The sequence below is a fragment of the Erigeron canadensis genome, chromosome 5, assembly GCF_010389155.1.
Source record: "Erigeron canadensis isolate Cc75 chromosome 5, C_canadensis_v1, whole genome shotgun sequence".
In the NCBI taxonomy this organism is placed as follows: domain Eukaryota; kingdom Viridiplantae; phylum Streptophyta; class Magnoliopsida; order Asterales; family Asteraceae; genus Erigeron; species Erigeron canadensis.
In genome coordinates this window covers 41,392,276-41,408,351 of record NC_057765.1, presented here as the reverse complement: position 1 = coordinate 41,408,351, position 16,076 = coordinate 41,392,276, and the positions used below count along the sequence as shown (strand labels likewise).

The following is a 16,076-nucleotide window of genomic DNA, read 5'->3' as shown; positions in this document are numbered from 1 at the left end:
AGGTATCTGAACAAAGGGATAATAAATGACTTAACCGTTTAAAACTATACTTAAATGTTTTCGGGAGCATTGGCGTGTTGCTAGACGCTTACCAATGTTATTACCTTCATTCGTTACGAGCTCAAATGGGAGCTGTTAGAATATGATCACGTAAAATGAACGTATGTCCGAAAAATATTTAAGCCTACGGGGTCACACCTCAACGTGAATGTAAATATAATTAATTAATATATTAAATGTAATTTATTAATTAGTTTGATCACGAAAAACTAACGGTCGTCTGTTAAATGTTAATAGTTAACGGTACTTAACTGATGGACTTAACGGAGGACATGATTGTAATTAATAAAACAATTAGGAAACCCTATAGAATCTTCTCTAGAGGGGACGGCCAAAAGGGAGGAGGAAAAGGGTTTTTGAAACCCTAAACTTTTTCAACAAGTTATCTAATCCTATAAATAGAGGCCTTAGTTAATTGTTTTATTCATTCAATTCACAAGGTTTTCCAAAACCCTAAAACTCTTCTGTCTCTCTTTTCGGTTCTAAGGACCGAAATCCTCACCCCTTTGGGTTTCTTGGTGATTTCGATCAAAGCAAGAAGGAAAGGAGAAGTCAATCGTTGCCGGTTCGTGATCAAGTACTAGCATACATACGTTCCAACGTTGAGTGTGCAATCGTAGAGAGGTTAATTAAACCTTGTTCTTGTTTTAATCTCTCCATTATAAGGTACATCTTCTATACTTTGGTTAATTAATTAAACTGCATAGATCTTGTCTTCCGTTGCGTGCTTTGTAATTTGTTGTGATAATTAGTTATAAAACCCAACAGAAGAGTCGTACCGGGCCTAAAAAAGCTTTTATTTTTTTTTTGCTAATGAAAAAGTCATTTGGACAAAACAAAGAAAGCACTAGCATGGAATTGAATCGAAAGCAACCCACCTGGCCAAGAAAACTCCCCAAACGGCCCAAAAGACAAGGTTGAATTCGGCCGACCTTTAAAATATGGGTTCTTTTAAGGTAATGACAATTTGACCCATCTCGATTTTAAGGACGGTTGTTTTCAACAAAAAAAATTGTTGCAATAAAAAAAAAAGCATTCTATTTTGGACTTAATATTTTAGGTGTATTTTGTATGTAGAAAATTAGCAAGAAAACTGACAAGATTAGCAAGAAAAGAGTTGTTAGTTTAGCTTCTAGCCAAGAACTGAACACGGTAAGCACTAGGTTTTGGATTTCTGTTTAGATTTTTAAAAGATTTCTAAGGCTGATTTTGTATCTTGTTCAAGTTTTGCTTTGACGGGTTTTTATAATCTGTTGTTGCTCGCAGTTTCAAGACTGTAGTGGTGATCATTTCTGGTTTATGGATATGTTAGATACTTTAGGCCGCGTTTGTTTCACATAATTTGATGGAATCTGATGGAATTGGAATTGAATTCCATTCCTTAGTGCGTTTGGTTGTTCAAAGAAGGAGGAATCTCATTCTTTGGAAATGTAAACATTCCATCATTTGATGGAATTTCCATTCCATGGGGATGGAGGAAGGAATTTCATTCCTTCCGTTACTTGAATTCTCAAAAAATCAAAAACATTCCGTCAAATTCCATTCCTGCAGATTCCAATTCCTTCGAAAGATTTCATTCCTTCCAAAAACATTCTGTGAACCAAACGCGGATGGGTTTGTTGCTTACATGTACATGAGATTGAAAAGGATGATCTTGTGGGAGAACTTGACCAAGCAACGGCTTTTGAGCCTGTGTCAAAGATATTCATATTTTTGGTTGTGTAACAAAGATAAGTGCGACATGAATCTTTCTTTCTTTGTGTAACAAAGATGATCATATAATTATATTTTTGGTTGTGTGAGTTGATATTTGTGCAATATTGGCTGGAACATAGATATCTTCAACAGAAAGGTAATATCGTTATTGGAGCAACTTGAAAAATCTATAGATCTCAAGAATTTCAATAGTCAGATAAACGCAAGCAACTTTCTTATTTATTATTCATATTTTTAAGGGTATCAAGAACTCCAGCACACCTCGAGTATTCTTTAAAGGTAATAAGAACTTTTAACAGAGTAGGTAACACTTGTATAACAAAAACGAAGCTAAACCCATGCAACGCATTGGTATTATACTAGTTGGATGCCAAAAGACCAGTTATCAAAATCAAGCACACCCAACTTGCTACAATGCTACTTGGCTAAAAACTACATGTGCCAAAATGGCCTGGTCGGTAAAGGTTAAGACGTATTTGGGAATTTAAGCTCATGAGCCAATTTTCATAGAAATCAAATCGAGAAGGGTCAAGTCAATATGACTTGCATATACTTTTTCTTTCCCCCACTAATTATTCTTCACAAGCATAAAAATATGTAGAACATAATTGATGGATCTTATATTGCATTTTCATAAAAAATAAATTCCCTTTATAGTTAAGACTAAGTGACTTTGAACTAAATCTACTTTCTGGAGACGTGATTACCTCACCTATTTGACATGCTGAAAATAAAGAATGTAGCTCAAATCGACTAATTAATAAGTAAATAGGTCAAAATTGACGCTAAAGACATACAATTCATCCAGTGACGCTACAATTCATCTACTAACAACCCCAATGCCATACTAGTCATAAACAGAGCTATTGAAACAACTCTATAGTCAAAGAATGATACAATCAATCACAAACGCAATAAATTTTAAATGGAAAGACTGACTACAAAAGACTCTAATATATACAGTTTGCATCTTTATGGTCAAAAGACCAACATCTAAAAGTTAAAGTGGCGGATCTATAAAGTCTTTTGCCTTATGGAAAATCTACTCGTTGCAAAAGCAATAAACTAGCATACAACAATCTGGGATTAGCCATGATGGTCACATAATGGATAGTTTTATGTACAACAAAATGATATACCTAAAGGATGCAAGAAAGAAAAGCACATGGAATTAGAAATGTAATATCCATACTAGGAATTGTAGTAGAGAAACATAATCATGGAAAAAGTCGGTTTGGATCACAGGTACAAGGATCTTATCACTCAATCAGCTTGAAGGGGCATGAAGAACATCGAAACATATAAATCAAATATAACATAGCATTTTCACTAATCTCCTTATCTCCCTATTAAGAGCATAAGCATCAATCTTCAAATAATGATGAAATCAATGAGAAAAATCGGAATAGATTTCTAAGAGAGGCCAATCATATACACACTAAAACGTGAAAGACAGAACATCCCACTCTGCCTAAGTTTCCAGGAGAACGGGCTAACTTTAGAAGCACATGATGAAAACAGTATGCTAATCGATATTAATATCAATATCAATACGTGCATTTCTGCAAAAATTATCATAAACTAATACAGATGATCAAGGGAAGGAGAAGCTGATGCAGATTCTTAGATCACATACTTTTAGGACATCAAAATGAAACAAAAGCAAAGAGAATTCCTTTGATTTGTTTGTGGGTAGAATAACAAGAAAACCACCCTAGCAGAGTGAAATGTAGAAAACCGAAAATGATATGAAAGACACACAACTTGCAATATCTAAAAACGTTACTGACATCTTTTATCATGGGCAAAGTGAATTTCAATAGCACAACTTTTGTCACATGAGCACACACAAAGGATAATAAACATAGGGATGTACATGCTGCAAAAGCTCTGCCCCGAAGAAGATCGAGTATTTGACAATAATATATGTGTACACACATCAAAATTTATCAAAGACCAATCACGAGACTTCCTATAAAAGCAGGCCAAGCTTCATTAGCTATGACAAACACAAAGTTTAAGTCTTTAACCTTTCTACATATATGTATTTTATCAAAGACCAATCACGAGACTTTCTATAAGAGCAGGCCGAGCTTCATTAGCCATGACATACACAAAAAAGTTTAAGTCTTTAACCTTCTACATACATCTATCATATTAACATATAACATTCCATATCATAAACCAAAAACAAAAGCTAAGTTAAACCAGGTCCTGCAACTAAATCATTTACTTGAAAATGGACAACCCAACTACATTATACCTTAAAAAAGTTAGCCTTCATTAAAAACAAAGTAAAAGTCTTTTTCTTCCCAAGTAGATTGCCATCCCATCCATCCTATCACTTCTTAATCTCTACACCTGCAACAAATCTAACCGTCTCATAAACTCCCAATAGACACAAAAAAGATGCAAATTCAACATAATAATCACACATTAACCAAATTCCAAGAAATCATACCTATCAGTACTAGTAGTAGTAATTTAAACTCGATAGGAATCCGATGAAATCCCAACCAAGTATAGTCCAGGAGACACATTCTGCAATACAAACATAAACAAAACAATAAGTCAACAAGATTTAATGTACAACATATATATACAACAAAATCACTGTTACATACATCAACTTGTTTCTGGGCAATTTTGCTTCTTTTTTTCGGCCTTCTCGCAGGTTTCGAACCAGTAAACGCATAAATATCTTCTTCAATTTCCTCCTTCGATAACGAAATCCACAGCCTTCTCTTCTTACTCCGATCCTCTTCTTCCTCCGCCGTTGCCGCCGCCGTCACAGCGACAACACCAACACCACCACGCACCGATTTCACACCATTACCATCACCACCACTACCGGTAACTAGCCTCCTAGGTCTTAAATTCCACGGCTTGACATCACCGTCAACCGCCGTACCAACAACATCACCACCGCCGCCGTTTTCAGGTAATAGCTTGTTGTTTTCAGTTGTGTTGACCAAAACGTCTTCGTTTGTTTGGTTAGAGTGAGGTTTGTTGAAATCGGAGTCGGAATCGGTGTGAGGTGAGTTGCTGCGGTTACGGCGACGGTGGTTGATGTGGATACGTTGGCCCCATTTGAGGAACGGGAGAGAGAAATTGTGGAGTGGTTTGTTGTGTCTAGCTGGAAGTGTAGACATGGTGTGGTTTTGTGTTTGTATGTATGTATAGGTTGTATCTATAGGATGGAGAACGGAGACGGAGGTTGGAATGGAGTGTGGCTCTGGCTCTGTAGTCTGTATACTTGTCGTCTTTTTAACATATAAAGGGTATGACCACCATCACTGTGTGCGTTTATTTTCTATTTCTTATTCTAATTCTATATATCTTTAACTTTTAAGTTTTAATAATATCTCTACCAATATAACATATTTTGTTCTAGCCGGACCCTCACTCAATACTTCATTAAAAATAAGTCTTAATAGTCCGTTCAAATACACGATAATATATTAGAGGAAAATCTTGCACTCTAACTAAATCCAAGTTATGAAGTGACTTACTTAATATTGGGCTATTAGCCCATCGGGTAAATACTATTTATTTAAGCGTGTATTTTTTTATATTTTTTTTAAAACGACATTCTAAACTACTTAAAGGGTGTTTAGGAATGCGTTTTGAAGTGATTATCTGACTATTACGTTCGTAAAACGTAAATAAAATAAAAAAGTGTTTGTATGAAAAGTGATTATTTGCTATGAAAACGCAGTTTTGAAGAAGCATGTATCTACCCGCTGCAGTTTTGAAAACGCATAATCTATTTTGAAAACGCAAAATCTGTATTGTAATCACAATAACAAACACCCCCTATACTTATAAATTACACGAATACCTGAAATGAAACTCAAGACTCTTGACAAATCCCTATTAGTTCACCCTCACAAATGTGAGACGTGAGACTCGAACTCAAATAGATAACGCCAAAGTCAAATACTTTACTAATGAGCCACCAACTCCATTAACCCCCATTAAAATTTTTTTAGTTTAGTTTGTTTATTTTTCTCTATCCACATTTATCAAAATTTCAATGCTATACCTTATAAAAAGTATTTATTTTTTTTAAAATCAAATTTCAATGGTATGATTCAAAGGCTCAAATTGAGTATTTTTTATAAAGACTACATCAAATCTCATATGTGTTATCATAACTATGTTAGATATTATGTGTTTAATACCTACGTAACAATACACAAATTTGTTAAAAGTAGTTAAAACCTACTTTTAAAATAGAAAAGATCAAAGTAATCTATACTCCATTAATAAGCAAACTACCTCACCCCCTTTTAATACCTCTACCTTTAAAATGTCTTTTATGCCCTCCTAATTTACACTACCCTATTTTTTCTCCATCACGCTCATTACACACACATACGTTCATCCGATTTCTGATTTTTTCTTCCTCTCCCCTTCTCTGATTTCTTCCCCCATAAACACCATCCACCACCGCCCCAAATACCACCATCCACCGCCGCAATTCACCTTCTATGTACGCTATCCCCCGTAAACACCATCCACCACCGCCCCAAAAACTACCATCCACTGCCGCCGGCTTATTTTTTTTTTCTTTTTCATCGCCGCCGCCCCACAAACCACCATCAAACTACCGGCGTTTTTTTCTTATTCCCCGCTGCATCGCGCGAGTACAACGCTAGTTTTTATTACAAAGTAATTAAAAAAACGTATCAAACTAGCAACATTACACACATAAACTCTGGTATGTAAATTCCAAAATAATAAAAATAAGAATGACCAAAACTATAAACTATTTTGTCAATATCTGTTTATATATATTTCAAGATTTTTTAGATATATACAATATTCAAACTCTGTTGGATAAGTCTTGGGGGATAATTAAAAAAGGGTTTGGAAATGGCTAGGTAATTTTCTGGTTAGGTCACGTATTGATTAATAAAATGGTTTATCTTTTTCGATTAACTTGAATCGAATAACCTTATTTGTAAAGGAAAAGTAAAACCACCTAAGGATCTTTTGTGCAAGTTTTATCAACAACACAATTCTAAAAGGACCTCTTTTTCTTATTTCTCCTTTCTTCTTTTCAAGTCCCAATTTTTCCCCAAAACAAAAGTAATAAATCAAAACCCTCACTCTCCCTCTCTCTCCCTCTCTCTCTTCAAAAACCCCAATATTAAAGACCAGCTCGGACCTCCGGCAGAAGAAATGGACGGAAATATGTTAATTGACGGTGGCGCCACCGTACATTCCGATTCAAATATCCGAAACGCCGCCGCAGTTAGACCTAATACTGGCTATCCCTCACTTCAACCTAACTACAGCTGCGCCAAAGTTCAGGTATATATATATATATATCTAACAGCTGCCTATTTCTATATACCTATTTTATTTATTTATGTTTAGTAGTTTATTACACTTACAGTATGTGAATAAAGGGATTTAATTATTTAAAAATTCTGGAATATTATTGTATTGTGTTAATTTAGAATTATATTCAGGCTATATATATTTACAATGAAATATTCAATATAATAACTATATTTTATAAGTTTATGCGGCTAGTGGTTATGATTTCAGGACGCATTAGATCATTTGGCATCCATAGATTTGATAGAGCTATGTAATGAAGCGAAAGTTGAGCATTGTAGGGCTACACGCGACTTGAGAAGTTGTGGACGTAATGTTCAAAGCGTGTTGAATTCATGTGGACATGCGTCTTTATGTGAAGAATGTGGTCAGAGATGTGATGCTTGTCCGATATGTAGAATTTCCATACCGAAGACTGGGAATAGACTGTCGCTTCGGTTGTTTTATGAGTGTATTGAAGCGGGTCTTATTTCAAAGAGATATGATGATAGGTTTCAAGAAACAGATGGCGAGAAACAATCAACAGCTGATGTTGAAAGGCTGTATTCAATTTTTGACATTGCTTTGGAGAACAATATGTTATGTCTGATTTGTCAATGTATCCTTGTTCAGCTTTGTTATTGTTCATGAATCAGGACACAACATCTTTATTTATGTCATATACATAAGTTTTCGTTGATAAAATTTATTATGACCTCTATACTTCCTAGATATTTTTTCCTTAACAAATTATCGACAGATATTACAGATGTGTGTATGGATGAAAGTGCTGTTTCTAGTGACCCAGTTGTTGCTTTGTTGCTAGATGAAGTGGTTGTCAAAGACTGGTGCAAGAGGACGTTTAAGAATATTATTGCTGAAACTCGGCCAATCTGTATCCTTCATTATATTGGTTTATTTTTAGTATATCTTTTTTTGTGGGGACAATGACCATTTTCTTTGACTCTTTAAAGATAATCTTACTGTCGAGGAAATTAAGGAAAGGTCAAGTGTACTTCTTAAGTTTACAGTGCGACTAAGCTGCATATCAACCGTCCTTGACGAGTTAGAATCTTCTTTCAAGGGGTCCATTTCTGCGCAGCTTCAGGATATTCACAACCTACAGGAAAGCATACTAAAGACAAAACAGGTTTGATTTTAATAGTTTATTTCAACTAAGCTTTACTTGTTAGTATGCTTGACAATAGATCTGTGAATCATGACATTTACGTTTTTTGCACTTGGGTTTTCAGCATATGGAGATGATGATTTGGTATACAAGACATCAGTTCCTTGAAGGTTTATGTAGGCATGATAGTTTCTCTTCATGGCGTGCTGATGTCCGCGAGAGAAAGTTACAGGCAATTAAACGTGCTTGGCCGTCCGCTAATGGAACCTCAAGGGAAGATACTGCAATGCTTTTTATCGAAGATGCTTTATCAAATCTTGAGACACAACAGGAGTATACAGCTAATAGAGAGGATGAACTGGAAATTGCTTCTCTTCAGAAGGATGGAGGTGTATCTTTTTCTCGAGTCAAAATAGAGGGGATGGTTGGAAGCTATCCTTTTGAAAATCTGAGGCTGGCTATTGACATTCTCTTTCTGTGTGGAAGTTCAGATCTGGTGGTAGCAAAACAAGCAATTGTATCCTTCTAACGTATTATGCATAGAGGTAGTTAACTGGGTGGGTTTGGCAGGCCATGGAAAAATGGGTAAATATATGGTATGGATGGAAAAGGGGTGGGGTGGGCTCACCCCGATACAGTTCTTGTTCCTTTTTTTAAAATTGTTACTGAACACTTGGTGAATTAATTACAGATACAAGATTACATTTTCTTTAATAATAATCTGCTTTTTTTTTGTACAAACCAATATAGAGGTCTTATGCATCAAGTAAAGACTTTGGGTGATTTTCGACTTGTTCAACCCTTTCTTTTATAAGGTCTTTTTGCTTTTATCGTTTCTCCAAATTATTCTTTTATGTTATTTGTTTTTCCCATCAAAGAATAAATAGTGAACGTAACCTGAATTGTCCCATTCATGAATTACACAGGTAAGGTATACCATTTCTTCTACATTAGTGTGTTGCCTTTTTCTTGTTATAACAAGACAGCAGTTAGACGTGTATTTAAGTGGTCTGTAGAGAAGTACTTTCGTATTCCTTGACCTAAAGCAGTTTCTATATTATCTGTTTGACCGAGTCTGGAAAATACCTGATGAGAAGTGGAGATTCTGTGTAGATGACTTTTCTGCTACATTCAATATAGCGAGGCATTCTATTTTGGAATCTTTTACTTTCTATCTTCTAGATGATTTGAGTGACGAGGCTTTGCAGGTGTCTTTCTCTCTCCTCACTTCTATACTATTGTTTTAGTTTCTTTCATGAAAAGTATGAGGGGCTTCAGTATTTTAATATTATTTTTTTTCATGTAACTTACGCAGATATCTGTATTTTCCATTAAAAGCTTAATTATTGTAATATTATGTGATCATATAGTTACTCTGCTAGGCTATCTCATGGATAAAACAAGCACATAATTGAATGAGTTTTGAATGTATGTCAATAGTATTTTGATAATGAAGCAATCATAGTCTGTCCAGTAATTAGGTAACTCTGTGGATTGGGGTTATGAGCTAGACTTTAATATGTTTGATTAATGTTGAAGTTGGGTTTATTTAATGTCATTGGGAGAAACGGCTAAGCGACTTCTCCTTCTATAAAGCATGTCGAATTTGCATTTTGTTAGCATGTTCAGTTTTTTATTAGAATTATCATTCAGTTCCTATCATGCTTAAACTTAGAGTGCGCTGTTTATGGAGAAGGGAACTTTTGGGTCATTGTAATAATTTTTAAAGTTTGCAGCTATTATAAGTGTACAGTTTGCGTCCTAGTTTAAAACCAGTATATCTTGATCTAAAATAGTGTGGACACCTTTTTCTTTGTTATATGTATCCTAAAGATGGTTACATATCTTATTTCAAAATAGTGACTATTAACTAAGGTATTTCGCCATTAAAAATAAGTCTTTCATAACAGTGATTAGTAAAGTTACAGCATATTTTTCTCATACTAAGTACTAGGCTACTAGCAGAACTCAGATAATGTTTAGATGCAAAACTTACCCCCTTGCGTTCATTGATGACATTTCATAGGAAGCTTGTCATCTTCTTCCAGAGATATCGAGGCCCACAACACATCCAAAAGTGGCACAGGTTCTGTTAGAAAGACAAAATCCTTATGCAGCTCTTATGGTATTAAGGTGGTCAGGAAATGATAGTGGGACAGAGCTAATCTCACTTAATGAGGCTGTCACTGCTGTCCGGGTGAGAGTCGAATGTGGCCTTTTGATTGAAGCATATATGTATCAAAAATCAGTATGCACACAAGTTAAGAAAAAGAAAACAAGAAATGAGATGTATGATGATGCTTCTAATGATTTAAATGATGATTTTGAAGATAATTGGTTAGAGGTACTTGTTACCGAAATTTGTCTTCTTTGTATTCGGAGAAATCTGGTTGATCGTATCATTGGGTTACCGTGGAATGTGGATGAGGAGAAACATCTGCACAAGTGTCTTTTGGATTGTGCTTTGGACGATCCGTTATCAAACACAGGAAGTCTTCTCGTTGTGTTCTATTTACAGGTACTTTATGTACTCCCTTTCCTATTTACTTTGAATTTTATAAAAATCTTAAGCTCCAAACCAAATATATCCTAGATGAGTGATTTTCATCTTCTTTACAATTATCACCTAACACTTTGATGAATCGCTATACTTAATTCTGAGTAACTTAGAAACACAGCTCATTACAATTTCATGCAAGAAAAAAAGTTTATATGCTGACTATGTTAATGTGCTGCCAGGCTATCAAATAATAGTAAAATTGAAGATTCTGTTGCTTATAATGTATCTGTTAGCGGTGTTACAGCTTACACTTTTAGGGTGTTACAGCTTACAAGATTACAAATTGCCCCTAGGGACATCTGGTAAAATGGAATGATAAAGATGCACAGATCGAGAAATGGTCCAAATCTGTAAATAGATTACATAGTTATTATGTTGATTGGTTCTTAGTTTGCAATTTATGTAAGTGATCTTTTTGTAAGTAATGGTTTGGAAGCATTACTATGAGAAACAATAGTTTCATAGGCAATAGGAAATTAGGAACTATGAAATTGTTTTTGATTCTATGGATAGGAAGTCAAATATGTAGCCACCTTGAATATGTTGATGAATAGATCTTATGGTGTGAGATTTCACAAAAGTCTTGCCGAGAATTGGCTGATTCTGCATCGCTGTTATACATGTCATGCTATCTCTATGGCATGTATGTATAATGTATTTACTTAATGCTTCTTTTTTTATTCAACATGTGCTGACTACTCAGCATTCATCTAATTATAAGTAACTAAAATGTTCTATTTTGAATAACCTCCTTGCAATCAGGCTTATGTACTGCTGTATTTATCTTACTATTCTGTATTATACTTGCTATAGCGTTACCGGTACGTAGAAGCATATCAAGTTGATCGGAAGCTTCAATGCTTTGAGAAGGATTTTGTTTCTAGGAATCCTGTTGATGAGGCTGTAGCTCAAAGATTGAGTTCTACCCAGCATTGGAGAGCAGGATTAGTTGTAAGTTAGTTTTACAATTTTTCATTCTGATGTAATACATGAATACATGATATAAATTTAAAATGATAAGTTAAGTACAGGATTAGCTGTCCTACAGATATACATGATTTGACGATGTTACTTCAGAAAGTTAAAGTGTAATCAATAAATATGAAGTGGGAAGCTATCTCTTGAGTAGAGTTTGTTGCCAACATTTCTTTAGGAATCAATTTAGATTTTATGACAAGGTTTTTTTAAGAGACTGTAGAAAATAAGTATACTCAGCAGAGGAGACGATTTTGGCCCATTTATATTCAATTAGGCCAAATTGGGTTTATGTTTTATTTGCGACGGGTCAAATGGGCTATAAAAGAAGACGAAACTAAAATGGAAGGGGATCAAATGGGTCAAACTGGGTGACAGTCACCCATAATGTTTCCAAATGCATGAAACCGTCTCAATCACTTTATTAAAACATAGTTAGATTGTTGTTCTAACTTTTGATTATGTAGTTATGTTATCATAATTAACAGATAACATCCACAAAGCATTCAACAAGTAAAATCTCTTTTGTGGGTCGACATAACCTTGATTAACCTGTGTTTACCAGACCAATAATCACTTGTTTTGACCTGTTGGCTTCCCTGCCAGTTTTGCCATTCCTATCAGAAACAATAATCTTATTCTTGTTACTTAGTTATAGTGAGGACTTCGGAACTAATTTATTGAGCTTTGGACGATGTAATATAGTCAAACAATGACAATAGTACTGATCCTTTTTTCTGATATTTTTGTATAATAGTTGTTATAGATGTTAAAAAAAAACGGCGTATAATTGATCTAGTTGTGGTTCTACAGGATAAAAGCATACAGCTTCTACCAGAAGTTGAACAACAAAAGGTGAAAAGTGGGCAACTCACTGAATTAGTCTCCTCAGAGAATGACAACAATGCTTCAGAAAATCACAATCATCACGAAGTACCAGTCCCTGCTTATGCTAACTCTTCTATCATTTTACGAATGAGCGATGAAACCCCACCACCGAAATCAAATATAGGTGGATTATCAAACTATGGTAGTCCTTCGGTTTCACAAGAGAATGCCTTTTACGATGCGGAAAGAGGGATGAGCATGCTTAAATCCATCAGTAAAAATTTTCCATTTGATGATATCACAACTTCCAGTAGTCCTTTAAGAGAGTTTAACAGAGGTTCTTCAAGGATGCGGAAGAACAAGTATTTCCAGAATGACCAGAATGGGTCAACTGACCAGCTTCCAAGTTCTAGTCCATATTTGAGAAATCTTGGTTCTAATATTGAAGATTCGCCTAGTAGCATCAGGGGCTTATCTAAGTCTTCTCATTTTGATGCGATCTCAAAAGCTTCTGGTACACGATCAAGTAGACTTGGTAGAGATGTTATGGAGGCTTCAGGTGATTTTATGGACATGTCTTGGAGGTAAACTTTCTTTTAGTTCTTTGACATTATCCTTTACTCTATCTGTATCTCACCCCAAACTTACTATTCTCCCCCCTCACATGAAAATTTCTGATTTGCCATATAGTTTAATTTTTTTTATAGTAGATCTTAACTGCCCATATAAAGAAATTCTGGTTGTTCAAAATCAATACCATCAAATATGTCTATATAGTTGATACTTGGCACACATTAATTTTGGCTTCAAATATCCTGGATAAGGAAATGCCAGCTCTGTTTATAAAAATAAAAGTGCTACAATTTGCTGGGATCGTGAGTGGTCTATTGAATGGACAAAATGAATCATTTCAATAAGGTAAAGAGAAGAATTTATTTTTTGAGAAAAATTCATATATCCCCCTACTAACATATATAAATATCAAATATACCCAAATCAATTTTAAAATATCACATATCCCCACCTTAAATATAAATATATCAAATCTCCCCAAATCACAATTTTAATTACAATTAAATCTCAAAAATCACTAATTATCATCTTTAAATCATATAGCGACCATATTACCCTCTAAATAGCGGCAAACATTCCTTCTAATTCTCATGACATATATGACAGATCCCTTGATTAGATCACCAATGCATTCACATGGGTTGATCTCATGCATATGTATTGATTATAGAATATAATATACGTTCAATTCATTATGAATTCTTTTGATTTTCTATTTTCTGGTATAATGAGTAACTCCAGTTATTAGTTCATACCAAACTAAGTATCTGTCTATAAACATATGTCAGTTCAAAAAAAAAACATAAAAAAATTGGTAAGTTCTTAGAGGGACATCAGTGAGAAATTGCTATCACAAACATGGAAGCAGTCACATGCCCAATGATAAAAGTGGTCAAGGTGCAGCTTGCAGATTCTTTTTACATATAATATTTGTTCATTTTATTTTAATTTTTCCCATAAATCCAGATCAATAAAAAGTTATGTTTTTAGCTGTTTTATTTTTAGATTTTTGTCTATTATTAGCTTAAATCACGACATGTCTTTGTTTGACTTTACTATGAAAGCATTCTGAAATACTCCATCTTTCTTTGTGTCATCGTCAAGGTGAAATGTCAACATGTTTCGTTCAACTGATTCTTAAAAGGGAGATTGTGGTCATATCATGATTCAAAGATAATAGTTAATGATTAATTGTTATTAAAATTGTGATTTGAGGAGATTTGATATATTTATATCTAAGATGGGGATTTGTGATATCTTAAAGTTGATTTGGGTATATGTGATATTTATATATGTTAGTAAGGTGAAATATGAAATTTTCTCTTATTTTTGACCAAAGAATGCTCAATTTTTTCATATTAATAAGGTATATATTAAATTGACCTTCCGTGTTAATCATTGTATTTTATTGAAAAAATAGAAAGTGGGGCATTTACTATTGATTTTTTGTTATTTATTTTTGGTAACCTTAACTACAGCCCTTCTGTTAAAAGCATAGGATGTTGAATATGGTCAATTGGTTAGCAAAACCCTTGTATCGAGTCATTGGATTTTTTCGCTTTGATGTCTGAACGGTTTTAAAACAGTTCAGAAAATATACATTAGGTCTTCCTCTGTCCAAGAAGTTCATCACAAGGTTACTAGATCAACACACAAGGTGCAAACAACACCCAAGACCTTAAATGATAATGTGATGTGCAAATCGATTCTCACTATAAACATTGTTTTTGGTTGATGGATGATTTTCTGCAAGTACTTGTATGTTAATCAATTTTAATAAAATATATTGAATAACGGCATAAAATTGCAATCCTTTTGGATGAAAGTCAATGGTATCAATGTTTTATAATGATACGTAATTGGAAAATTGTAATGTTCGATTTATAAATATACTCTTTCTGTCTGTGACCCTCAGCAACAAAGATCAGATACTTCCTATGCAAACAAGTTTGAATGGTGGACCGAGATGGAGGTCGGATGATGTTGGAGATTATGAAGATCAGCAGAGTCCCGATAGACTCACAGGAGGTACCACCCCCTCGAGGGTATTCAGAAGGCGGAAAACCAGAAGATGACTCGTTTTAAGATTTTGCGAACTTATTTCACCCTCAACTATCCTGTTCTGATTGATTGAACTGTTGCAGTTGATGCACAATTAGATTACTTGATACAAGAGTTGTTTGTTAGATGAAAGAATGCCAGGTTTCAGTTTGTCTTTTATCCCTTTTGGCCTAGTTTTGTATCTTATAATTTTATGATGAGCCTACAAGTACAGCTTCTGTTATATTTAAAACTTATGAGTCATATATGGACTCTTGTATTGTTAAATTCAGTTGCTGTTTGGAATCTGAAAATGTTATGAATATTGATATATGATCAATGATGGATAAAGTTCAAATTTACTGATGAGAAATTTTGTCAGATGGTATAATCATTCATTCATCTATCATACATTTTTAGGTAGTGATTGTTTCTTGGAGCTTTTTAGACAACGTGGTCGTAGTCTTCCTGGTGAATTTTTAATTTGATCGACCCATGTTCATTCTTCACGAGCTGATAGATATGCTTAGCTCGGTTTTTGAGTTCACGTATCTTTATCTCAGCTACATTATAAACTACATTAAGCATTTGTTCTTTTCATTTTTTTAAACTTTAAGTAGTTTAAAACTCTAAAATATCCATCTCACTTATTCATAACACTTACAGAAAAAAATTTAAGCATTCATTTTTTTCTCTCCTTAAATTTTAACCACTAAATTTTTAATCTCTCGTTTATAAATTATGTTATTCCTCTACTTCAAGCAAAATATTTTATTTCAATAACCGTATATCGATAAATTATAAAAATTATATGGGTATTTTTAAAATTAAATTTTTAAAATTTCATATTCTTCATTAGAGATGTCA

The 16,076-nt window shown here is 34.1% G+C and overlaps 2 protein-coding genes across 2 annotated transcripts; one reads left to right on the top strand and one right to left on the bottom strand.

The window, feature by feature from the left end:
* Positions 1-3,828: 3,828 nt before the first annotated feature.
* Positions 3,829-5,101, bottom strand: LOC122600706. Its single transcript, XM_043773461.1, has 3 exons — positions 4,401-5,101; positions 4,238-4,317; positions 3,829-4,137 (listed from the first exon to the last, which is right to left on the bottom strand). Exons 1-2 carry the CDS (start codon positions 4,926-4,928, stop codon positions 4,261-4,263), a joined length of 585 nt encoding a protein of 194 aa, XP_043629396.1. The 5' UTR covers positions 4,929-5,101; the 3' UTR covers positions 3,829-4,137; positions 4,238-4,260.
* Positions 5,102-6,885: 1,784 nt separating this feature from the next.
* Positions 6,886-15,578, top strand: LOC122600791 (E3 ubiquitin-protein ligase HOS1). The gene is made up of 10 exons (XM_043773552.1): positions 6,886-7,095; positions 7,336-7,723; positions 7,865-7,999; positions 8,079-8,254; positions 8,358-8,750; positions 9,283-9,441; positions 10,260-10,751; positions 11,607-11,744; positions 12,582-13,180; positions 15,085-15,578. The coding sequence occupies exons 1-10, from the start codon at positions 6,964-6,966 to the stop codon at positions 15,242-15,244; spliced, it is 2,772 nt and encodes a 923-aa protein (XP_043629487.1). The 5' UTR covers positions 6,886-6,963; the 3' UTR covers positions 15,245-15,578.
* The last annotated feature ends 498 nt before the right edge of the window (positions 15,579-16,076 follow it).

Excerpts from the sequence above, each read along its gene's own strand:
- LOC122600791 (XM_043773552.1), top strand. The coding sequence starts at position 6,964 with ATGGACGGAAATATGTTAATTGACGGTGGCGCCACCGTACATTCCGAT. Across the intron at positions 7,096-7,335 it reads ACAGCTGCGCCAAAGTTCAG|GACGCATTAGATCATTTGGC; the intron begins GTATATATATAT and ends TTATGATTTCAG. Across the intron at positions 11,745-12,581 it reads ATTGGAGAGCAGGATTAGTT|GATAAAAGCATACAGCTTCT; the intron begins GTAAGTTAGTTT and ends GTGGTTCTACAG.
- LOC122600706 (XM_043773461.1), bottom strand. The coding sequence starts at position 4,928 with ATGTCTACACTTCCAGCTAGACACAACAAACCACTCCACAATTTCTCT. Across the intron at positions 4,318-4,400 it reads TTGCCCAGAAACAAGTTGAT|AATGTGTCTCCTGGACTATA; the intron begins GTATGTAACAGT and ends TTTGTATTGCAG.